Consider the following 24,978-nt stretch of genomic DNA (forward strand, 5'->3'; position numbering starts at 1 on the left):
AGTGGTTGCTAAGGTATTCCTTCAGGAAATACCTTATAGCACAATCATAGCAACCACCATCTAACTCCATAGGAGCCATGTTGGATACATGCTCATACATACCACATACACTTTGACAATCCTAAAGTTTGTTTTCCATATACAATTCGGTAGGTTGCTTTCTCCTGCGTATGCTTAAAAGTTTTAAACACCATAACCTGTTTTTTAAGCGGTGACGATCATTTTCCAGCTGCAGTACAACAACTTGAGGATAACATTTTGTCACTGTGAGAGCAGTGAGGTTGTTGTTAAGAGGCAGCGAGAGGAGGAGGCGTAATCTGGTAGGAGGAGTCGGTGCTTGGCGGTGGACAATCCTGGAACCATCGACATTTACGGCTACTTTGGTTTAAACTGCAGTAATTAAGAACCCGTTATCCCGACTGTTCCCTTAATGTGCCGTGGCAAGCTTCACCCTCCCTTACATGACCTAACAACACGCCCTTTTTGTTTCTGCGGTTCGTGGCACGCTAGTTTTCCTCAGCGCCGTCATTACTAACAGGTTGTTTTCTCCGACCATCATGCCCAGCTTGAGAGAAACTCTGAGACCGAGACTTTGCGTTCTCGAAAAAGGCGACAATGGCTACGGTTTCCATCTTCACGGGGAAAAGGGGAAGACGGGACAATTCATACGGCTCGTGGAACCGGACTCTCCCGCTGAGATGTCAGGTCTCCGCGCGGGGGACCGTTTGGTCTTCGTTAACGGTGAGAATGTGGAGAGCGAAAGTCACCAGCAGGTCGTTTCGCGAATCCGAGCGACCGAGGGCAGCCTGGAGCTGGTGGTGGTGGACATTGACACCGAGCAGCTGCTGAGAAAACACGAGCTGAAGTGCCTGAGAGAGTACGTGACGGAGGGAATCCCTATAGCGGACTGGGAGCTGGAGAATGAGGCTGTGGAAGTGAACGGTGGCCCCAGAGAGTCCACGCCGGAGCCCGTGAAAAACGGGGTAAACCACAGTCCTGTGGAGAAGAAAGAGAGCTTGGGGAGTTCAGAGAAGGTAAGTGGTGTAACTGTTCAGTAATGGCTTATAATAATTAATGCAAATATCGCTCTTTAGACAGTCAGAAATCAACCTTACTTAAAACACCCAATGAGAACATGTAGACCGGGTCGATTTGAGGGGCTATCCTGGGGATGCCACCCCCAAGCCTCGTAAAAAAGTCATATCCTTCGCTGACCAAGCCATCTGGATGAATATCACTATTTCATATCAGTTAAGATACCGCGTATGTGCGAAATGTAGCGCTACCAAAGTCAGGCTGTCAGTAGTTTACTCTGTCTATTTCAAGTAGTGTTCAGTTAATAACCCAAACTGTGCTGTAGTTGTTTTAACGGGGAATCGTTTTTTTAATCTATTTGCATTTTGCTGTGTGGTTTAATGTAAACGTGGAATTCTAGAGAAACTTTCACAGTTAAGCAGCTGTTTAAGGAAGTCGTTTAATACCTTTTAGGGGACATTATAAGCTATTATAAAACTACTTGAAGCAGTAGTATTATAGCTTTTGAGAGAGGGTCTTTGGCCTTAAATGTATATTTGCTTCCCAAAGAAAGTATATACAGTATATATACATTTTTCCCCAGAAAGTTTACAAAGATCCACAGTGACTAGGGAAAAGTCAAGAAACTTTGGAACCAGAATTCAAAAGGGGAATCCAGAGCATAAAATACATTATTATAATAAACAAAAACAGAGTAATATGCAGCCCATGCAGTCCATATAGAAGTAAATTACAAAAATAACCTGTATTGAATTTATTGGTTTTGAAATTATATGGGTGATGATGTAGGATATGGGTGCATTAGTGAATAGAGCAGAACTACTGAACAACTTCTCATTGTTTCACACCCAGTTTTCACTTTCCACTGCTAAGAGAAAAATATTAACCCCCCTTGTTACTTTAACCTTGTTCTGCTGTTTCAGGCACATGGCTTTAAATTTCTTTTGTTTTTAATATCAGTAAGATCTGCCAAGACATCTACGAATCAGAAACCCACTCTGTTAAAGTGATACCAAAAAGACCAGTTGGTTGGCTAGACGTTTGCTGTGGGTCAGGGAAGAGAAGAGTGCTGTGGTACCTTGTGATATGTTATTAGGTCAAACCAAGCCAACGGCGACAGTGGCAAGGCAAAACTCCCTCAGAGCTGGAGGAAGAAACCTTGGGAGAAACCAAGACTCACAAGGGGGACCCATCCTCCTCTGGTCAGAACCATTTATAAATTATTGATAAAAGTTACCAAACCATCTATACTGTTAAACTGCTCTGGTGTGCAACATATTCATGATCATAATATAATAACCATGGTGTAGTATAACTTAATATAGTCATGGCAGTGATGGTAAGAGTAATGAGAGTAATGATTAATATGGTTAATTGTGGAAGATAGTTAAGAGTCCGTTTAGGTTGTAGCATGGTCATTTGGCAGGTAGCAGTGGTCGGAGGGTGTGCCGCTGGTCTGGCATGGGTCGTGGGGTGGGGCTGGTGATGATCGCGTGCAAGCAGCGAGACAACAGTTCCAGCATCTCAGTATACTACAATTCCCTGTGTCTATGAACCCCTGGACCTACAACCTTTATCTAAAGGGAAACATTAATTACCGAATTACTGAATTTTGGGAACTACTAAGAAGTCCTGAGATCTAAGTATTCTTGATGGTTCATAATATGTAATAAGATCTTGCAGCTATCCAGGAGCGAGGCCATGTTGGCCTTTGTATGTTAATAGAAGAATCTTGTAGTCAATACAGAATTTAACTGGGAGCCAGTGCAGTGCTAATAGAACTGGACTGATATGGTAAAATAGCTGCAGCATTTTGAACTAGTTAATGTTTATTAAGATTCCTGCTGGAACAATCTGACAAAAGTGCATTACAGTAAACTAGCCTTGAGGTAAAATCGTGTACCAGCTTTTCTACATCCTATAGAGATAAGGAATTTCTTAGTTTGGCAACTTTAAGTTTGACACCTATAAAAGGTCCACATGTTACACTGCATTTTAAGACAACAAGCAAGCCATTGAAGTCCAAGGAACTGTCTGTGGATCTTCTCGATCTGGTTGGGGCAAGGCATACCCAGGGATAGGAAACATTTAAGGCTTTTTAAGTGCGTTCCCAGAACATCAGTAGCTTCTGTATTTGTGTGTGGAGGAAGCTTGGCACAATGTTGAGCCTTTTTAAGCTCTGCCAAAATTTGGCAATGCAGGCAAGAAGTGCCTCAATCAGGAAAGTAAGAAAAAAAAAAAAACAGTCAGCAGTCACGCTGAAAAAGTGTCAAGACATTCTATAGTCTGAGGTGAAAATTAAACTCTTGTCATAACAGCAAGCAGTACATCTTTCAAGAAACAGGCGCTGCACGAAACCTGCTAACACCATCTCCGTGTTAAAATGTGGTGGCAGCATCATGCCGTAAGGTCCTTTTCAAAGGCAGTAAGAGGGTAATGCCACCAAATACATGAACATTGTTGAACAAAACCTCCTACAGAACACATGCAAACTCTGGTGCAACAGTTCACCTTTCAAAGCAACAATAACCTGAAGCATCTTTCCCTCTCTGAAGGTCCTTCACCCAGTCAGAATCCAGAAACCTGTAATAAACCTATAATAAGATTATTTCTACCCATAGTGTGTGTTTCTCACACATTCCATTTTTGTATGTAGAGTGATGTAGTCTTGTGTCTGAATGTGCACACAGTTACAGTGTTAATGGTTTGTGCCTTTTCCAATGGCTCAAACTCTAACTCCAAAACAGCTGTGCTGCCCATGGTGATTGTGTCTGTTTACAGCTCCAGTCCTCACCATCACAGAAATACCCAGAATGCTTTACTTAACACAGTGGTTTCAGTTTATGGGCCTGTTACACAATACTGTGAAACAGCCTGGTGTGATCTGTGTTTTGTGGTTTAAACTGTGGCACAAGCACCAACATCAGTACTGATAATGACTAAGGGAGTCGGTCATTTTCGGTTGATAAACAGAATTTCATTAAGGTAAAAGAACTGTAGGGGTGCAATAACATACAGTGTTGTGTTTTTGCAATGAAAACAAGCTTTTTCAGATTAATTTGGCTATTATACAAAAAACTGAAGAAAATAACTCATTTTAATAAAAGCACATTTATTCTAAGCATATATGATCTTTGAGCTAACATTAGCTTCTGCCTAGAGCATTGTTATGAAATATTGTATTTTCATAATGTTAAATCAAATTTCCTGAAATTGGAAATGTAATATGGTACATTTTCAGGCACAGCATTTTTTGCTGTATTGATCTCTGTATCTTATCAAGACCCAGCAGTATTGTATGAATTTCTTTTACAGGCTTTCTGTATGTTAAAGTAAATTCAGATAATTACTGTAGTTTACTAAAGGATACAATGTAGATAAAAACTCTATGCACTGAAGAATATACTGCAGTTTGTCACTAATAATATAAATACAGGACTGAGCTTTTCTCTTGTAATAGAAAAATAAGGTTAAATTGGACCTGTGCTGGTAGCAGAGTCCTGTTATTTGGAAAATAACTAATATAACCAATAAAATATGTATCTTTCTTATGGAGACAGTATCAGAATAATAGATAGTCATCTTTAAGTAATGAAAAGCATGCATTGCAAATATTACACTTACAATTTTACCATCCAAGGCTGTTTATCTCAGCTTGCTGCTTCTGCTCTGAAGCCCCTTTGTATTAAGACTAAGGTAGTAAGACATGTTTTCTTATGTATTTTTCTAAGACCTAAAACTGTTTAGTTTGATGCCTGAAATTTGACAATGCATTGTAAGGAGGAAATAAATGTAAAGATATCTTGTTTGCAGCACCCACATTTAATCAGCGTAGTTACAGCCACCCTCAGATTAGTGTCTCCTGCCCTCTCAGCATGTTTGAAAAAAAAATGCACGCTAGGGGGGCGCTAGAGCGCATAGAAACAGGTCTTAGTGAGGCACAGGCAATTAGCCAAACAGAAATCTACGAGGTAGTGAACAGTTTCACAGGTCGTTATGTGTGAGAGCTCATTGCTGTGCGACAGCAGAGTGTGTCACAGAGGGTGGCGAAATTGCTACAGTGGTTTCCAGCCAAAACATGTTTTAAAATTTGCCAGCAAGCATGAAACACCCAGCAGTTATCAAAAATTCAGCTTTTCAATAACAGCAAAACCAACCATCATTGTCTAATAATAAACTGTTGATATTTTAATAATTAAAATATTTACAAATCAATTACAAAATAGCAAGCTTTTTTGCAGCAATGTTATAATTTATATATTTTTTTGTGGCACAACCCAAATGTTTAAGGTATGTTTTAAAGCATTTTATTATGATAGGTGTCATGACTGGCTAGGACAATGACGGGTGAACACTCGCAGGGACGGTACGATGCAAGACATAAATAAAACAATCAGGGGAAAAGACAAGAATGCAGCAATAACACAAGGGATAATGAATAACCAAAATACAAACGTGACAAACGAACATGGGCAAAAACATGAAAGCCACCCGAGGCTGGTTGGTAGCCAGGGAGCGAGGCGAGATGGGGAAGATAGAAAGGGAGATACTGCTAGAACAAATTCATCAGTCGCCAAATCCCCAAGGCGACCAGGTAGGAACCAGAGCAGCAAACTACACTTGAACTTGAACAGACTCTCATAGATGTCCGCGTGAAACACACAACAGCTTAGCAAGTGGATCAAGACGCCGACACTCCAGGTCGGCTAATGAACCGTACACAGACGCCGACACTCCAGGTCGGCTAATGAACCGTACACAGACGCCGACACTCCAGGTCGGCTTGGAAACCGTAATTCTCGGCTAGGGGATGATCGCGTTTGCTCACTAGCTAGCTATATACCCCAGCTCTCAGGTGACCCAAATCAAAACATGCAATGAACTTAAATGAAACACACGTGAAAAAACATGGCGTCGTGCATGGAGGGTTGTCAACCTAAAAGTCCAGTGAGTGACGTGAACGTGAATCCAGAACTAAAAGTCAGTGACATGAACATGAACATAAGAGTCCTTTGTTGATTACCTCATTCAACAAAAAACGGTATTAAATTAGAATAAACTAGAAAACATTGAAAGAAGTATAACTACACAAACTAGATCAAATTATCATACCTTTATAAGCAATGCATTATCACTGGTCATTCCTTTTTTCAACAGCTCTCTGCCAAGTCAAATGTCCCTAGCAACTCAGGGTACATCAAAGTCTTAAAACTTAAGCAGGGAGACCTGTGTTTGCTTGTTGCATGATAATCTTTCAAGTCCTGGTAAAGGGCCCTGATGTCAGTGTTGCAAAATATGTACAGTTTGATTGGAAACCACCCAATCTGGCAACATTGGTCGCATAAACCAATGAATGGTGATCTTCCTCAGAAGTTGCACACAAATCTTTAAACCACACAATGCAATGAACTATGGATACATTATATAGTACAGTGAAAATTTGACATTATGATTTCAGATGCCACTACAAAATGGCGAACCCCAAAGAAGTGCACTATATTGTGAATATAGTTTCAGACTATATGTGGCAGAACTAAAGTTTCCTGGTTTGGAACAGCAAAAGTATAACTTGATCATGAATCAAACAAATCACTACAAGGATTTGTAGTGTACATGAAACTTTTTGTAGATTAAATAGAGTTAGACTAGACTCGCACTTTAATGGAGAAATTCTATTGCCCCTGCATGTATAACAATTCAGTTATGTTCAATTATGTTTATGTGTCAGAATACTGTTATATACACTGCATTGTAGTTTGTCACTGTCACTGAGGACTGTTACTACAGTAAAAAGACTAACCAGGCACAGCCTTAAAATAGATGTTGTGGGTCTGTGGTGGTCTTAATTATTACTCAAGTTTTAATCATGTCATTCTGTGATGACAGTAGTTGGGTTCTAGATGATTTTTGCACAACTCTGGATGAGAAGGAATGATGGTAACTACTGCTAACACACATTTAAGCTTCTGCTGTCATCAGCAGTTAAATCCTTAATTCTATGCTTAGTTAATGCATGTCACTTATTCTGCATTGGACTATGGTTGTTACAATACTAATACCACTTTGACCATATACTTATGAGTACTTAAGAAAGGGAATGTTTTCATGCATATAAAACTCTTTGCCTGGATTTTCTAGATATTCTAATGAGCACATTTCTGCCCATCTAAGTCAAATCAGTATACACAGTTTGATCTATAGACAGAATACATCTAGCCTGTTAAAATAAAGCAAGTTATCCCCGAAAAATCACTGAACCTTTGATATATTGTACAGTATTTCACTGGAAGGGAAAAGACGTAACTTTATTACAGTAACTTTGACAGTGGTGCTTCCTTGTCTGCTAGATGGTGGTCAGTAATATATTTAAGCTCTCTAATTTGCTCAGACTTAAGCATGCCACCCCCTTTGCATTGTATCTTGTCCACAGAAAGTGCGGAACGTACAGCTGTGCCCATGTATGAGAACAGGGCATGCTCACCATGTGGCTGGGAGAAAAAACGTTTAAAGTATCCAAAAGGAATCTGTTCTTGAAGGGGTAGCCAGCACGCAGACCCCACAAAGATTAAGGTGGTTTCCTCTCATTGTCGTCCAGAGATGTGCAGAGGACACACTGATTATCAACAGCCACAGTTCTGTCTTTGAACTGTCAGAAATAGTTGTCAATGTCACCATTTAGTAAAAATGTCACCATGTTAGGAGAACTGGATCCAGGGATGTTACTAGTAATATTCTGAGAGTAAATTCTGATCCTACTGATTATTGGACAGAGTTTTTTATATATATAATGAAACCACATAATTTAGGGACATGATGTGATGTGTAGCTTTTCAAGCATTTTTAAAGTTAAAAATCAGACCACTATAAAAGTCTGTCTTCTTGTTGAGGGCAGCTTCTAACAGTGCTGATGTTTCATTATACTCTAATGTACTGTATTTGTTTTTGGTCATTTGAGCTTGTTCCCTTTATGTGACTTTGCGTAGAATATTGTGTCTAGAGTGTAAGTGTGTGTTTGCACATCGTTTGTGTTAGTGTAAAAGAGTGAATGCTTTGGGAGGGACCCTTCCCTCCTATGATTGTTGGGCAGTGTTCAGTGGAGGAAATGGTTTACATGAACAGAGTGCAGAGGAAGCTGGTGATCACAGGTTGAATTGAATTTACAATGGAGAGCCTGTGTCGTTGTATATGTGCACATGGTCTGGTGATTTGAGTGTAAAAAACTCTGCCCTTAAAGTTCATATGTACTATAGCCCTGTTTTTAACTACAGGCACAATGTTAAAATTGCAGACCTTCAAAATCAAATCAAATGTATTTGTATAGCTTTGTACAACTGGTGTGTCACAAAGCAGCTTTACAGATCAGTAATCAGTAAAAAGACAAGAAATCAACCTTCTCATTTATAATTATTTTTGACTGCTTACAATTCCAATCTGGTCATGTTAAATCTAGCTTAAATATAAAATACATAATACCGAATCATAAAGTGAAATCAGACACAATAGGTCAGGTAATAACAGTGGTTTTGCCAGACCAACTGTCAAGGATGACCTAGAAGACACTAACCTTAGGTTGGATGAAGTTACGTCTGCTTGCTTGAAACATAACTAAAGGGACGTGGTAAGAAAACATACCATGGCATTAATGTGATTGTCGAATAGCAGCCTCATCCAACTCTGATAGCATCCCGGCTCATGGCCTTGTCTTACTCTGGTAGCGGGTTCCTAATTTTCTACCTGAACAATAGCATCTCAGGCCCCTGCCTCGTCCTACTCTGTTAAGGCTCCTTTAGAGTGCTTTAGCAGGCAGAGTTACATGAAATAGTATGCAAAAAGTATAATAGATGTTACCTCTTCCTACAACTGGGGGTCTTAGATCCTTTATGTCTTCTTGCATTTCTTTTTTTCCTGTCTTTTACTAATTGCTAATTATGTAAAGCTGCTTTGTGACAACAACAGTTGTAAAAAGAGCTATATATAAATATATATGTTTTGAACCCTAACCCTCCCCATTGTTTAAATTCCATTGACACTTGTGTGACAAATGCTAAGGAGCTGAGGGTGGTGTGGCAGAATTTGCTTTTTAATGTCATTGTCTCTATAGTGCAGTATACTTTAGCATAACTAAAGCATAGCATATAACTCTTAGATTGCCATCCTAAAGGACCAGAAATCTTGAAGAACAAAAAATTATAAAGAATGTTTTATGTGGCATGACAGTATGAAACATTGTTAAAGTTTGTAGTTTAAAAAACTGGAACCTTTTTTTAGTTCTTTTCTTTTCTTTTCGTTTTATTTTCTATCTATGCATTTAGGTTAACTTGGACTGTGTCCCGGAACACACATTTTACATACTATAGCAATTAATGCACATGTGGTAGTGTGAGGGTTCAGATGCAATCTTATCTCCTTTTTGAAGAACCACAGTTAGCTCACTCAGCTTTTGTACATCTTAAATGTTGAGACTAGCTAAGACATATCGCATGGTAAAAATGTGTCCTATCAAACATTTGTCACCTATAGTGTTATCCTGATATCGGTAAAGACAGTTTAGCCCCTCTGGTTATTTATTTTGTCTGCAGTGTGGAACTATTTTACAGTGGAACATGAAAATGCAATATATGTGTTTCTTGTGCTTTCACTGTTTATTGCATTGTGCTATCAGTCCCTAGCATTTTTTCAGACATCATTGTGCTACCCTCCTGTCCCTGTGCCCATTTGTTCAAACACTACTCTAGACAATGTTCATTTGTGTTATTTCAGTGAACAAAACAAAAAGAGTCTATTTTAACTGACATGTGTGGTGATGTTACCAGTTAACACGCTGGCAAAACTACTTCTCTCTTTATTCAAAAACTCACATTTGATTGAAAATGACTGAAAATAAACAAGTATTTACTGGACGATTATGATGTGTTGGTGTGTGTGGAAAAACATCAGTGTTTATACTGCACTGTTTAAACACACTACAGGCAGTATTAACTACCATCTCGGGGCCTATACGACACTAGATTTGTGTCTGTTAAAATTAATTAAAGAAAAAAACTTGGGTTAGTCTTTGTTTCATGGCAAAGTCATGACTTTTGAGTTATTTCCAAGTGTATAATTTGCATTTGGTAGCTTCCTTTGGCTACTTTCAAAACATAGTCCAAAGAGATTGTGATGCAAGTGAAGGAGACCATCATTAGACTGTAAAAACAAAACAAACCTCGGAGAGATCAACAATTTGGTATATTTTTAAAACGAGTCAATATACTAGTGAGCTCAGCAAAGTCCACAAAGTGGATGATCATAGATGCAATATTACAAAATTTAAAACTTAAATTTTTTAGGCCGACCAAACCTGGAACCACAGCGTGCTGCTGTGAGCAAGGGTCGCCTAGCTGGGACGTGGGTAGCCAGAGGTACATTCACAATGCAGTGAAGCCAATTAGTACAGTGGTTATTTACATATGTGAGTATTTTAGGCACAGTATCAAAATCTTTAGAGAGAAAAAAAAAGTTTAGAAAATGGCCATGTTAAAATGTATAATGGCTGTTTTTGGTCCTCTGGGAAAAAAACACAACAAAAAGTGTAGGATATAGGCATTTTAAGTAAACTGTTTACCTTTCCTACATTTTAGGCTCAGTTTTATTATTGGTTTCTGAAAAGAACGTGATATTGTTCCATTTCTTTTTTTCCATAAACACTGGAAATATGTGGGAGAGATGTCATAATGCCATTGTTTCCTGGAATGATTTATTATGTCTTAATTATTTTTATGTCATCTTTTAAATGCAATTCTCCAAGGACATTCACACATGTGGGTACACCAAATGGAGATGAGAGTAAGAGAGGAATAGAGTGGTAATAGTTTTGGTTTCTTCTGGGTTTTTTAGCCAAGCCTAGTGTGCAGGGTGGAGTGGCTGCACAAAGCCAGCGTCCTGAACCCAAAGACATTTAAAGGAGGAGGAGAAGAACAAGTATGAATGTGTGTTAGTATGTATCAGCATGTTGTGTTTCTTGGCATATGTGTGATGTTAGCTGTCAGGGTAGGGCGAGGAGTCTTTGTCCGTGTCTCCCAGTTAGGATGTGTGAGAAGTAGAGGGTGGTCAGTCAGAGTAAACCAAGCGACTGGGGAGAGTGTCTCTTGGGGATCCGGTCATGCTAAATTCCATTCTTCAGGCTATTCTACTCCAGGTTCACAAACTCCATCTGACAATGAGAGAAAGGAAAGTGCCCTCCCAAGGCAGCGCCTAAAAGGAAGTGACACTAAGTATCCTGAAATAGACTAACATCTCCACCCTGAGCAGTGACGCCACCATGACTCAAAGGATCGAACACTACAGCACGGAGCAGTGGGCAGTGTTATTTTATTTTTAGGAAGTAATGCTTTATATAGGAATGTATTTCTTTTCATAGCAGTATAATAGAAGAGCAAAGGGTTTTATAATGGGTTTATTATAATATAAACTAAGCACAAAAAGTAAGGAAATTTGTGTTTGGTAGATTATTTCTTTGTTGTAACGTTGCTTCTTGGCAATAAATCTTATACTATTGGAAAGCCTGTTAATTTCCCTGTAAAAGTGTGCCACAATTGCAAGGAACATGCAGCAGCATAGCTGAGTATGTGGGTTGCGGCCATTAAACAAATGCCAAATCCTCTTTGCCAATGTCAAACAGCTGATTGAAAATTGAAGAAACAAGACATATTGGCTTGTATGAGCTTTTAAAGGTGGACTGTGGTTAGCATGGAAACTTTAACCAGTCTATGGCTATGCAGCCCCATATGCTGCAGGGTTTAATGCACTGTGTATCATGAAACATTCCTCCCGTAACCACCGTTAAACATTTCTGTGACATATTTATAGAATAGCATAGCTTGCCATTAGTCTTTGTTGCAGCAATTTCTGTGAAAATAACTGCAACAAAGTGTGAAGTGTGCTGCCAAATCTTTAGTCATTTCTCAGCAAAACATGGCAAAAATCAGCATGAGACAACATCACAACACCCTGTTTGTAGTGGTACTTCTTCCAGTGATTAAAAAATGATACATTTACATTCTCATAATACATTGCATTATGATCATTTCTTAATGTACTATCCTTCCAGTAAAGATTAAAGAAATCTAATATACATTCACTATGTATATTAGATCCACTATATCCACTATAAATCTTCCCACTGAGTAGTTGTGGAAACTATCTTTTATTCCTGTTAAAGTCTCAAAAGGCTGTTTGAGTTCACATGGCCAACAAACATTGATTGAGAGACGAGGCATATGGACTGTGAAATGTGTCCTGTTTCAGACCATTAGCTGTATTTTTATAAGTCAGTGTAGTACCAGCCCTGTGTATCATAAGATCAAAAGATGCTTGTGCATGGACTCTAGTATATTATTGACATAATCAAAGGACTATAGAGTGTCCACTGTTTGACTAGCTGTCATAGAATGAGTAGACATCTTTAGTGTGTGGGGTGTACAGTAGCAAACATACTGTATGTAACAATGGGGTTGATTATTTGCAGGCCATGTGGTTGACTGTGATTAGACTTTGGACTTGTTATAAACAGTAAAAGTTTCTGTCTAACACTTTACCACCTGCTACATAACATTGACACAACCGTGGCATTAACAGCTCCTGTCATATGCTGTGATGCATGTCATGAAAGATTATTCATTAATTTTACAATGTCATGTATCAATTTTACAAAATCATTACCGATCACTGTCATAACCTATACTGTGTGGTATGCTTGATGCCATGACTATAAATTGCCATTGTGACATAAACTGTCAAGACATGTTTGTGGCATGGTTATGTCAATGTTATGTGGCATTATTTAATCAACATGTCACCACAGCTGCTAAAGGGGACACTGGCCAAGGTTTAGTTTAGTTCCTTTAAGAAGTTCCTTTAAGAAGAAAAAGAATTGGATCTTATTTGGAAGAATTTGTTTGATGGTATGTAGCTCAGCAGAATATGAACCTACAGTAAATAGAATTATCTCATAAATAGTCAAACATTATAATTTATACCAAAAGATTTGTGCAGCCATGAATTATATTTAACAGCATTTAACAGCAATGGTTTCGTTAGCCATTGGAGCATAAGAAACCAGCTTTGTGATTGGTGAGGAGACCTTGTACATGTGTGTTATGTGCCCAGGGGAATTGTCTATTTGGCTCTTCTGTGTTTGTCCTAAGCATTTTACAAAAAGCAGCATCAGTAGGAAAAGCCATTTGAGTGTAGTCCAAGGCAAGACACGTTTACCTGTACAGCAAATTCTGTGTACATACAAAAATGTGAAAAAAAAGGGAATTGAAAAAATAATCAATAAAAATAACCTGTACAACAGAAACAGAGCAGAAACAGAAAATCCTGATTCTAGAGTTTAGGTGTTACAGGAGTTACATCAGGACACAGTAAACATTATCTTGGAGTTGGTTCAATTGTGTCAAGCAGAAAAGCTAATTGAAGCTTCTGAGATCTACTAGCTGATCTGTAGATAAGGATATAAGTGATCCAGTGGGTTTATATTGTTTTACAATGGGTCATAAATGTGTTATGGACCTAAACTCAACTGTCTGCAGGAAGCCTAAGGCATATCTTGCCTTGTATCTAGCTTTCTTGGTTCAGTGTTTTAGCCTGTGCATATGTTTGAGAATTATGCTTGAGCAGGAAGGAAGCAGCTTGGGGTGAACATTGTTCAGTCTCTGTGTTCAAATTGAACAGAGACAAATGCAAATTCAGATTTTCATAATTTTTCCATTATCCCAAATGCAGTCAATCAGGAAAGACATGTGTTGCTAATGTCCCAAGACATGTTTAGTTGAGCAGTAAATAACTACTCTGAAATGACTACTATCCCCATAAGACACTAAGACAACAATCAATCAAACAATCAATCCACATTTGAAAAATGCATAGTAAAGTATAATAAACCTGAAAAAATCTATGTATTATTTACAATATGAGCCCCGATTTATTGACATGAAAATGGAAAGTGGAAAGTGGAGACAGTGCAAGGGCCAAACAGAAACCTGCTTTATTGACTTGGTCATTATTTGTATCTTTCCTAAAAAATAAGTTTTAAATAGTTTAAATTGTAGCAGACACCTCTGATGTAAAGAAAAAGCTGTCAGTTTGACAGCAAATTGTTCACTTCAATCACAGCTGTATGGGATGAAAAGATCTACCTCAAGCTACCTCATTCCAAAACTAAGCTATTTAACAAAAGCCAACAATGCTGCTAAGGTGTCTGGGAAGCAAATATGTTAGTAAAAGTTAAAACTTTTTAACTTTAATTTTTAGTTGCTTAAAATGAGTACTGATAAAAAAAAATCATATCAAGATTGTCATCCTCGCTAGAGCACTGGAACTCAATTGGGAACGGAGTAGAGATGTACGCATAGAGCTAAGTTGATCTATTGGTGACTGAAGAGTGCTGATCTGAGGTCAGAGCTAGGGTTGTGTACACAGGATGTGTTGTAGGAGTGAAGTCCTGCTCTTCCTCAGGAGATGGACTGGCTTTGTGAGTGTGCAGCGGATTCCGCAGATTCTTTGCCATCTACAAGATTCCTCCACACTTTTCACACAACGTGCCCTCTGTTATTCCACATGTACTGTGCTTGCCTCACTGATGGAAGAAGTGGTGGGGGTGGGGATTCTGCCCTTGATGTTTATAATGACCATATTTAACTAAGGTTCAGTTGTCACAGCAGATATTAACTGCATATATGTGGTATATGTGGTAGAGGTCGGTATGTATGGTCTGTGCACTAGAATCTTGGGAAATGTCAGGAAAATGTAAATGTAAGATGCAAGTGCATGTGAACTGTGGGTGTTTGCATTAGGGGTGTTATGGGTTGACATTTTCACTGCATGATGACCTAGACAAAAAATAGCATGGTTTCTTGTTATCATAATATCAAGCAACTACCTCAAAATGCTTTTAATATACTATATTGTCATTATTCTACTACATCTGAACAAACACAACAAAGGTCGTCCTTTTTACAGAACATTTTACTTATTTTTTGTGAAGTGAGGTTGTCAATTGCAAATTGACTTTGCATCCATATGTATGATCATTTTAATTATTATTATTTTTTATTCTTTTAATTTAAAAAAACTTGAAACTTGAAAGTCTCTCACTGACATATTAACTGTGCCCAACCCTACTTATTGGCAGTGTTAGACTCACTACAGTAATACAATACCTAAGATGTGAAGCATGTAAACATAAACATTGTCTTTGTCCATTGATTTAACTAACTTTGTAGTCACCTAATATCTTAACTAAGCAAAGTAAAACAAAGAGGAAGTGTGTTTTAGAAGATAATAAATCTCAGCTGTAGGGGGAGTCCTGCTTAATTATAGCTACTAGGTCTGGATTGCTTCTTTCAGAGCTGACTACATGCATACCCACACATCCTGCCTTAAGGGTGTGGGCTAACCCTTTTCAAGGCTTTTATTAGTAAGCAGGCCTGCCTGGGTTGTAGATCTGGTGAATTACAACAATGTCATTATGGCTTGTGTGTGTCTGCTTGGGGACTTGAGATGTTCTGCTTTTTGGGTGTGGTGCTATTGTAGATCCGACAGGATGGGGCCTGCTTTCCGCATGGCCATGGTCCAGTGTGGGCGTGTTGTTCCTGAGAGGAAACAGGTGAGGTCAGCAGAAAACTATGAATGGGGGTGGCTGGTTTGAAGAATGGAAAGAAAAGGTATGGGAGCCTGACATCTCCAAATGTGTGTGAACGGTAGAAATGTCAAGATGTCAGTATAAAGAGTGTCATTAGGAATATGCATAATGACATTATTGGGCATTATTTATGTCCACATTGTTGTAAGAGTTGATGATATTTGGTTAATTTTGGAAATTCAAATAAAACATTTTTCATCTTTACATAACATTAGCCAAACGTTGAGAAAGTAGTGATGGCACATTGGTAGTGGGTTTCAAAATTGTTATAGGAAAAGATAAAAATATATATGTCTTCTGAAAAGACTGTTGTGTTCAGGTCTTTTCCATCAACTTGTTTTTGTCTCTGTATGTTCTTGTAACAATTATATGATTAAGCAATTGGACCTGGCTCAGCTACCCAAAACAACATACAACATAAATTGTTTATTGTGCTAAATGTATCTCTCCAGGCCAAGGCCAGATTAACTGTCTAAGCTACCTTCAGAAAGCAGCCTTCTAAAAAAAGACACAGTTTGTGCTGGCTAAACATGGAGGAAGGGAGTTTTTTCCTGGATAACAAACATGCCACATACCATCTGAGAATAGTGAGGGGTGGGTAGTCAGGTGACCTCATCCTGTGCACAGTCATTAGGAACACAGTAAAGGCAGGAAATGTCCCTGACACTGACTTGCAGCACTTGCAGTGTTTCTTCTCTTCTGTCCTTTACCATATCATACTGTAATGTAATACTCCTGTTAAAGCAACTTTTATGTAGCCAATTTACCTTAAAATAACAGCTTCGAAAACAGTTTGCTCCACTGGCTTCTAAGAGGAGGAATGGCAACTCTGACATTGTCACTCTGGGCTCGGAATGCTGGCTACTGCACTATGTAACTTCAGTGCAGTGTATGCGAGACCTCTCGCTAGAACTGCAAAACACTACATAACTCCAGTAATTTGTTTAAAATCCTGTAATCCATGTCATGTAACTGACATGAGTTCTGTAACTTCCAATGCTGGTCCTGTATCTCTCAGCTTATCAACAAATGCTTGTGTACCGCTGTCCATGAGGGGGAGTGCAAATTGTATTTATGCCAGTGGCGTAAGTTGAATTACACTCTCCACCTGTAGGGGAAGCCCAGGAGCCCATCATGTGTGTAACACCAAGCCCACGAGACTTACAAACATCATCAGTTATTTATCATTAATCTACTTTTGCTTTAGCAGCAGTACTATCCATATTTTATGTTCAAGTAATTTGAAAGGATTCTGTATTTTGCATGTGCAGTAAAATAATAAATGTTAAGATTCCAACTGGCATTTCTAAAACACTAAACCATAGTTAATCTATTCTAGTCTGAACTTTAATTTAAGCTCTGTTGCTTTTGTGCAAAAATATATGCATGTTGTGCATTTAGTCCTTTTTTTAAACTCTACATAAAACTAACATTGGAGATTGTCCTTCCTGTAGTAATGAAAATGTGGTACCATATCATATTTTTTGTCCCTCGTAGTAATAAGGTCTGAGTGACTTTCAGCTCATTTAATGTTTGATGGCCTTTTTCTTTTCTTGAGCAGAGCTTTAAGAACGAGTTGAGGCCACGGCTGTGTGTGATACAGAAAGGCTCCAATGGCTATGGCTTCAACCTGCACAGCGAGAAGGCCCGACCAGGCCAGTACATTAGAGCTGTGGATGAGGACTCGCCAGCTGAAAGAGCAGGCCTGTGGCCCAAAGACCGCATTGTACAGGTACACACACTTTCACACACTCCCTTCTGGTCTGGTTTGATCTGTTGTACTGTTATTATTATGTTGTTATTATACTGATTAATCAATTAAGTTCCAGCTTATATTGATCTGACTGCAAAGCTTTTAATGGAACCTCTTGTCATGTAGAAAAAAAAAGTTCTTTCAAAAATATCTATCACATGGAAAATATGCAAAATGATTTACTTATAATTATATTATATCAAAATGAATTACTTATAATTGCAGTATAATAGCTACTATCTTAGCATTTGTTAACATTAGGTTAACATTAGGTATTATCATGGTATTATCATTCAGACAATGTGATACAATTTGGATACAATGGATCAGATTAAATGTGATCTTTTTTTCTTCCGATATCCAACCCAGCATTCACTCTTGGACAGAGTTTCTTAGAACCATATGCACACCCTAAACTGATATACAAACTGATATACACTGTTATCCTTAGCTCTACAGTGTAGGGATTACACTTTGTGGAAGGAAAAGATTTGCTCAGTGTTCATCCTGTTTGTAGAAAAAAACATTGCTCTGAAGGTTTGCTGGTGGAACACAGCATAGTGCATGAATTCCTGCAGGGCAACAACATTGCCCTCCGGGGAATGTTTAGTGAATTGTTTTTTTGTTTTTTTTTATCCAGCCATTGACTTTTTCTCTTCAATAACAATTTCTCTGAGTTGTGTGGTTTGCTCTTTTGTCCTCATAGTGTATTTGTAGCCAGTAATACTGATCAACAAGTGACTGGACCTTCCAGACAGGTGTTGAGAGACATTCACTACACTCTCCATTTCACAAATTGTAAGAATACCAGCACTATTAGCCTGGACCTCTGTTGATTTAGGTCATTCACTTTAAAAGGAGGTGATTGCTTTCCAAGGAGGTGATTGCTTTTTATGGGCAGAGTTATGAACCAGAAATATGACATGCCATAGGATGGAAGCCTAGTAAAAGCAACAGTGGCTATATGTTTTAACTATTAGCTGTATATATATTGAATACACAATAAACATAGAGTTAACCCTGACAGCACTAATTTAAATCTTTAATCAGAGGCATATCACCTATAGTTTGAATTATTTCTGCTTCTTATTGTTTTAATACAGCAGAAAAAGTAAGGTAGGAGTGTGGATTTGAGGGAAAGACTGGGTGGACCTCCCACCGAGTGCTGGCCTTTTTGTGTTGGATGGGCAGCCATTGTATGCCAAGTACACTTTGTTCTCTCAGTGCAACTGTGCTGGACAAATGGCCCCAGCTGGAACATTCATGTACACACACATGCGTTGTGTGTGTACACCACCATGTTCCCAAAATCCAGAATGTTTAGCTTGTAACATGTGACGTTTTAAGGTATTAATGCATACAAAGCCTCTATTGTGGTGAGAATTGCTTGCCTTCAAAACATGGTTATATCTTGTGTTGGCTAAGTAATCCAAACATTTTTTAGCTTTTGTATTTTCCTTGGTATGGTGCAGTCACATCAACCTTTTAAATACAGGTTCCTATGCTGGGAAAGTCTCCACTAATGATCTTTTCCTTGTGTGTGCGTTTTTATGTGTGTGCGCATTTGATTAAGAGACACAGGATTTCCTTCAATGGAGCTGCAGGAAAGGAGACTGATAATTTTGAAAAATGAATCCTTGCTCTGATAAACAGGTTGCCTACTCTGTGTGCTGGAACAATGACGCTGTGAATCTCACAGAAATAGCTTTTGAAAGGTTACAAGCCAAGAGGTGACACCCTTCCCATAGTTCTCTAAATATCTATGTATGTATATGTGTGTGTGTGTGTGTGTGTGTGTATATATATATATATATATATATATAGAGAGAGAGAGAGAGAAAGAGAGAGAGAGAGGGAGAAAGGGGGGGGGGGCAAAAAAGTATTTAGTCAGCCACTGATTGTGCAAGTTCTCCTACTTCCAGGAAATCACATTGTAGGATTTTATGGTGGAAAATAAGAATTTGGTCACCCACAAACAAGCAAGAATTCTGGCTCTCACAGACCTGTAACTTCTTCTTTAGGAAGCTCTTCTGTCCTCCACTCGTTACCTGTATTAATGACACCTGTTTGACCTCATTATCTAAATAAAAGACACCTGTCCACAGCCTCAAACAGTCAGACTCCAAACTTAACCATGGCCAAGACCAAAGAGCTGACGAAGGACACCAGGAAGAAAATTGTAGACCTGCACCAGGCTGGGAAGAGTGAATCTACAATAGGCAAGCAGGTTGGTGTCAATAAATCAACTGTGACATACAAGACCATTGGGCACACCACTTGGGCAACGAAGGAGTGGCTCTATAAAAGCATTCCAAGGTCCTGGAGTGGCCTAGCCAGTCTCCAGACCTTAACCCCATATAAAATGTGTGGAGGGAGTTGAAAGTCTATGTTGCCCAGCGACAGCCCCAAAACATTACTGCTCTAGAAGATATCTGCATGGAGGAATGGGCCAAAATACCAGCTATAGTGTGTGCACACCTGACGAAGACTTACAGGAAATGTTTGACCTCTGTCATTGCCAACAAAGGTTATGTTACAAAGTATTGAGTTGAATTTTTGTAATTGACCAAATACTTATTTTCCACATTTACAAATATATTCTTTAAAAATCCTACAATCCAGCCTAATGAACTGAGGGTCACATATATTTTACTGCCTAATCATAGACCTTATGAGCTCAGACTTGCTTACCCTACAAATGTTGCCTTAATGTAATTGAAAGTTTACCCACACAATGTAATGTTTTTCTTTCAGTTTAGGAAAATTTAGTGACTTAAATTAAGTTAAATCTACTGTTAGCTTAATCTATCAGCTCAGGTTCGTCAAACTTATTGAACTTATTAAGTTGTTTAAGTAGGACCAACTAATCTTCCTTAATTTGTTGTTGATTTGACATAGAAAATATGTTTATATGTGTTTCAGTAAAATACAGTCAATTTTTCAAAAATTTCCAAAAAAGAAACTATGTAGTAAAGTGCCAGTTCAGCTGTTTTTTCTTTCTTTCTCTTTCTTTCTTTCTTTCTTTCTTTCTCTCTCTCTCTCTCTCTCTCTGTCTCTTCCTTTCTGCAGGTAAATGGCATGCCAGTGGAGGGAAAGATGCACGCTGAGGTAGTGGCTGCAATTAAGGCAGGAGATGATAAGACAATGCTGCTGGTGGTGGATGAAGACACAGATGCATTCTTTAAAATGTGCAGGGTTGTTCCGTCGGCAGAACACATCACAGGTACCAACACAGCACTGACACCAATGTGAACCAAAACCCTAACAAAACCCTACAATGCTTGATAAGCGTCTCTGAGACAAACGTAACTGTACGTTTTCACACCTGCACTTTTTAGTTCGGTTAAATCGGACCCCATCTTTAACCGTGGTTGCGTTTCATTTGGGCAGCTGTAAATACAGTAATTGCACTCGACTTTGATCTGACCTTGATCCGACCCAAGTTTGACACAAGTTTGAGCTTAAATTGCTCCCAAACCAGATGTTTTTTTATGTTATATTGCACAGAACACAGGCAATTTCAGTGACAGGTCAGGTCAGACAATAAATGTCTTTATTAAATAAAAATATTTATGATAATAAACCACAGCCCAACATGTAACACAATGTAACAGGAGCAAATGTTTTATGTATGTTGTATATGTTTTAATTCATGTATCAGTTATACATAGTTAAAAAAGGAATAAATTGATTTCTAAACAAAGTCAGGTACAATTTAATGATATAATATCCTAATCCTAATGTTAATATATAATAAACTGCAAAACATATGATAGACAAAATGGCTTGAATTCAATGGCATGTTTTTCAACAAGTTTGCCAAAACACTGATTCTTGATGATTTGAGAAGAACTGCTGATTTTGCTCATTAAGTGCTTACCTAATGAGGTAATGAATTAGGCTAAATTCAATGTGGAACTTGGAACAGAAAAAAACCCTAGCAGTGGACCCATTCAGATATTAGACTGAACTATATATGGCCTTTACTCACCTTTTTTGTACTAGCTTACTCTTGTAATACTCACCACTGCCTAAAGATGGCATCTGACTCTGTATGTTGACAGTAGACTGTCAGGTCTGGTTGAAGTTGAAGGTGTCTGTGCGTCTTTCCGTGGTGAAAGGTGAACTGGTGAAAGAAAGGTATCTGCAGATGCTGTGTGTGGTGTGTAGTATCCTATTTGGAACAGCCAGATTAGTCAGAGTGAGGGTAAACTCACTTTATTTACTTTATGGCCACCCTCCTGCCATCGGCAAAATCACATATAAATATAATATTCAAGTTCCAAAACAGTCAATATATACAGTGTCAACATTTCCATGACTTTGTTGCTTCTATTGAGAATGGAATCTGGATGAATAGTTTGTGATCTCAAGGGACTGTGAGGCAGCGACTCTCTGCTTGTGAATACTAATAAGGGCTCACTGCCTGTTTCTGTACTGCTGCGCACTGATTGTTTCTAGACCTTTCTATTTAACTTTGAGGCGTCTCCTATTAGTCTTTAGTTAAACCATGATTGTGTGTTTAACCACACCCTTACTGCTGGGTGGGACTCAGTAAGCTTTCCTAGAACAATCACTTCCCAGAAGAACAAGCTAGATTACTTTGGGATGTGAGCCTGTGGCAGGAATTATCATCTCTCACTGTGTGGAGGTCAGGTTATTCAGGTTATTTTGCCCCTCAATCCGATCTGAATATGTCAATGCTGAGCATCAGCCGATTCCGATCCAGTCTTTGTGTTTCTATAAATAATACTGCCACGCAGGTCAGATGTTGTGCTGCTAATTAATACTGAAGTAAAATAACAGTAACTGTTTCTATAATGGTACATTATGGACTGAATTATCTATTTTAGTAGCGACTTTTCTTAAAATTGCAAAAAAAAAAAAAGTGTTTATAATCCAGTAATATTTTATGATCCAGTCTGGCTGACCTCCTTGAACTGTAGTCGATATAGTGGTCAGCATGCAAACTGCTCTATGCCTTTCATCTTAATGAGAAATAGTGGCACTACTCCATAATTTCCAATTATCTATTTTTCGTATAGGTGTAAATGGACATTATTATTTTATTAATCAAGTTAGATGCTTTTTCATGCTGATTTCATTTTAAACTGTAAAAATGTATACAAAACATTCAAACAATAATTGCCATTTCAACAGACAAAAGTATCTTCTTAAATCCATGAGATTTGTCTGGATTTGTAAAGTTAACCTTAACTGTAGTGGTGATATTTGTTATTATGCTCAATCAAAAAAGCTCCATTATGTGCATTTTAGCTGAATGCTTTCTGGCAAAAGCAACACCTGCTTTGATGTGGGGTTTATTTCTCATATAAACCAGTTCTATGTTCACTGGTGCACATTCTGTGGTCTTAGCCACTGACCTCTGTACTTGGTTCAAAGGGATTTCTGCAAAATATCCACTTAAAATACTCCTTCCTGTTTTGAGGGACTGTCTTGTCTAAGCATTGTCTGGTTGTTTGTGTCCTCATTACAGCAGTGTTTTTCATTCGTATATATAACTAAATGCTTCCACAATACAGGGGTTGTGCACAACTCATGCTGATATAATAAAAGTTCATATTTTTTGGTGACACAACCTTTTCTTGCATATCATCAACATTACTTTCTGTAAGGGGTGGCTCTAGGGGAAGGGGGAGGCCCTGAGTCACCCCAGCCAGTAATTGAGCCCAATTCCCTACACCTGGGCAGTAGGCTATATAGGCACACAGATCCAGTTGCCCCACTGCTGGATCTTTTGACTCTGGTCGTGTGTGTCTGTGTAGTTCTCGAGTTGAAGGCTGAGTGTGTGTCACTCCCCTTCATGTGTTTCTCCCGAGTCTGTCTCCCTGTGTCTGTGCAGTGTGTTTCTGTGTGTGTGTGTGTGTGTGTGCACACATACACTTGTGTAGCAGAGGAAGGCAGGAGTGTCTGTCTTCCCTGGTGTGTGTGCCTGTGTGTGTGTGTGTGTGTGTGTGTGTGTGTGTGTGTGTATGTGTGTGTGCATGTTTGCACACATACACTTGTTTTACAGAGGAAGGCAGCAGTGTCTGCCTTCCCTGTAACTTCCCAGTTTTCTCGTTTCTTTTGGGAGATCCTTTTGCCCTTAGTTGTATTTCCCTCTAGTGTTAAAGAGGTAGCCAGCTCTCCCCTGGCGTCCTTTGTTTGTTTGTTTTCCCGCCTTTATTTTGTGTTAGACGCGACGTCTCCTTATTTATTAAATCCACCCCTTTATGTTTCTTTTGTTGGCCACTTTGATAACTGCCGCTTCACCAAAGAGGCAGAGCATCAGTCTTGCAACGCGGCAGCCTGGGTTCGAGTCCCGAGTGGTTTATTTCTCATTTCCATTTTGCCTGCTCTAAGATTAAAGACTCTGCACTTGGGCCCGTTGGTCACGTGATCGTGGTAGCTCACTCAGCAGCCACCCCGCTTTCCGTCTGAGCGTGCTAAGGTGGCGTATATCATCTCTCTCCTTACCGGTAGGGCATTAGCCTGGGCCTCCCCAGTGTGGGAGTACCAACCTGACGTAAGTGCCTCTGCGGCCCGGTTTGCAGCGGCGCTGTCGCAAACCTTCAAGCTCCCTGTCCGCGGAGACGGACCATAGCAGCCATAGACGGTAGGTCACTGGAGCCCGAGGTGGTGTCCCACCAAACCCACCCTTTAACGCTGCGAGTCGGTCCTCACACCGAGCAGATAGTGTTTTTCATTATCAGTGCTCCTGACTTGCAGTTGGTGCTGGGGTTCCCTTGGCTCCAGCGTCATAACCCCCATGTGGACTGGCTATCCCGGTCTGTCTTGGCATGGGGGCCAGTCTGTCGGTCCTCATGCCTCAAGACTCCTAGGGTTACTGTGGGTACTGACACCAGTCCCGAAGGTTTTGACTCCTCACGAGTCCCAAAGGAGTACTGGGACCTTCGGGAGGTGTTTAGTAAACAGCAGGCCCAGCTGCTGTCCCCCCACAGACCCTTTGACATTGCTATTGACCTCCTCCCTGGCACTACCCCCCCCCCCCCCCCCCCTGTTTTCGTTGTCGGCACCAGAGCGTTAGGCAGTGGAGGACTATGTCCAGGAGGCCTTGGCCTTAGGGTTCATCCGGCCATCCACTTCCCCCGCTGGGGCCGGCTTCTTCTTCGTGAGGAAGAAGGATGGAGGGTTGAGGCCCTGTATTGACTACAGAGGCCTCAATAAAATAACGGTCAAAGACCGCTACCTGTTACCCATCATGACCTCAGCCTTTGAGGCACTGCAGCAGGCCTCCATCTTCACCAAGCTGGACCTGCGCAGTGCCTACAACCTGGTCAGGGTCAAAGAGGGTGATGAGTGGAAGAAGGCGTTCATCACCCCGTCTGGGCATTACGAAAACCTAGTCATGCCATTTCGCATGCCGCAGTCAATCTCCTTTTTGGACTTTGTTGTGTCCCACAACACCCTGCGCATAGACCCGGCCAAAATCAAGGCCGTGGAAAACTGGCCCAGGCCAACCTCTCTGCGCCTTGTCCAGCGCTTC

The 24,978-nt window shown here is 39.6% G+C and overlaps 1 protein-coding gene across 3 annotated transcripts in view; it reads left to right on the plus strand.

Annotated features, from left to right (window-relative positions):
- Positions 1 to 330: 330 nt before the first annotated feature.
- Positions 331 to 24,978, plus strand: part of nherf1b (NHERF family PDZ scaffold protein 1b) — a 33,118-nt gene continuing 8,470 nt past the window's right edge. The window contains exons 1-3 of one of the 3 annotated variants that reach the window (XM_072693984.1): positions 331 to 1,034; positions 17,280 to 17,450; positions 20,541 to 20,694. In XM_072693984.1, coding sequence (XP_072550085.1) covers positions 558 to 1,034; positions 17,280 to 17,450; positions 20,541 to 20,694 — 802 coding nt within the window. In that variant the 5' untranslated portion in view covers positions 331 to 557. Of the gene's footprint in view, positions 1,035 to 5,344; positions 5,630 to 17,279; positions 17,451 to 20,540; positions 20,695 to 24,978 lie in introns of those variants that run through there. The other 2 variants (XM_072693985.1, XM_072693986.1) reach the window with 2 other exon arrangements.

The sequence above is a fragment of the Salminus brasiliensis genome, chromosome 12 (genome assembly GCF_030463535.1).
Source record: "Salminus brasiliensis chromosome 12, fSalBra1.hap2, whole genome shotgun sequence".
Classification (NCBI taxonomy): Eukaryota; Metazoa; Chordata; class Actinopteri; order Characiformes; family Bryconidae; genus Salminus; species Salminus brasiliensis.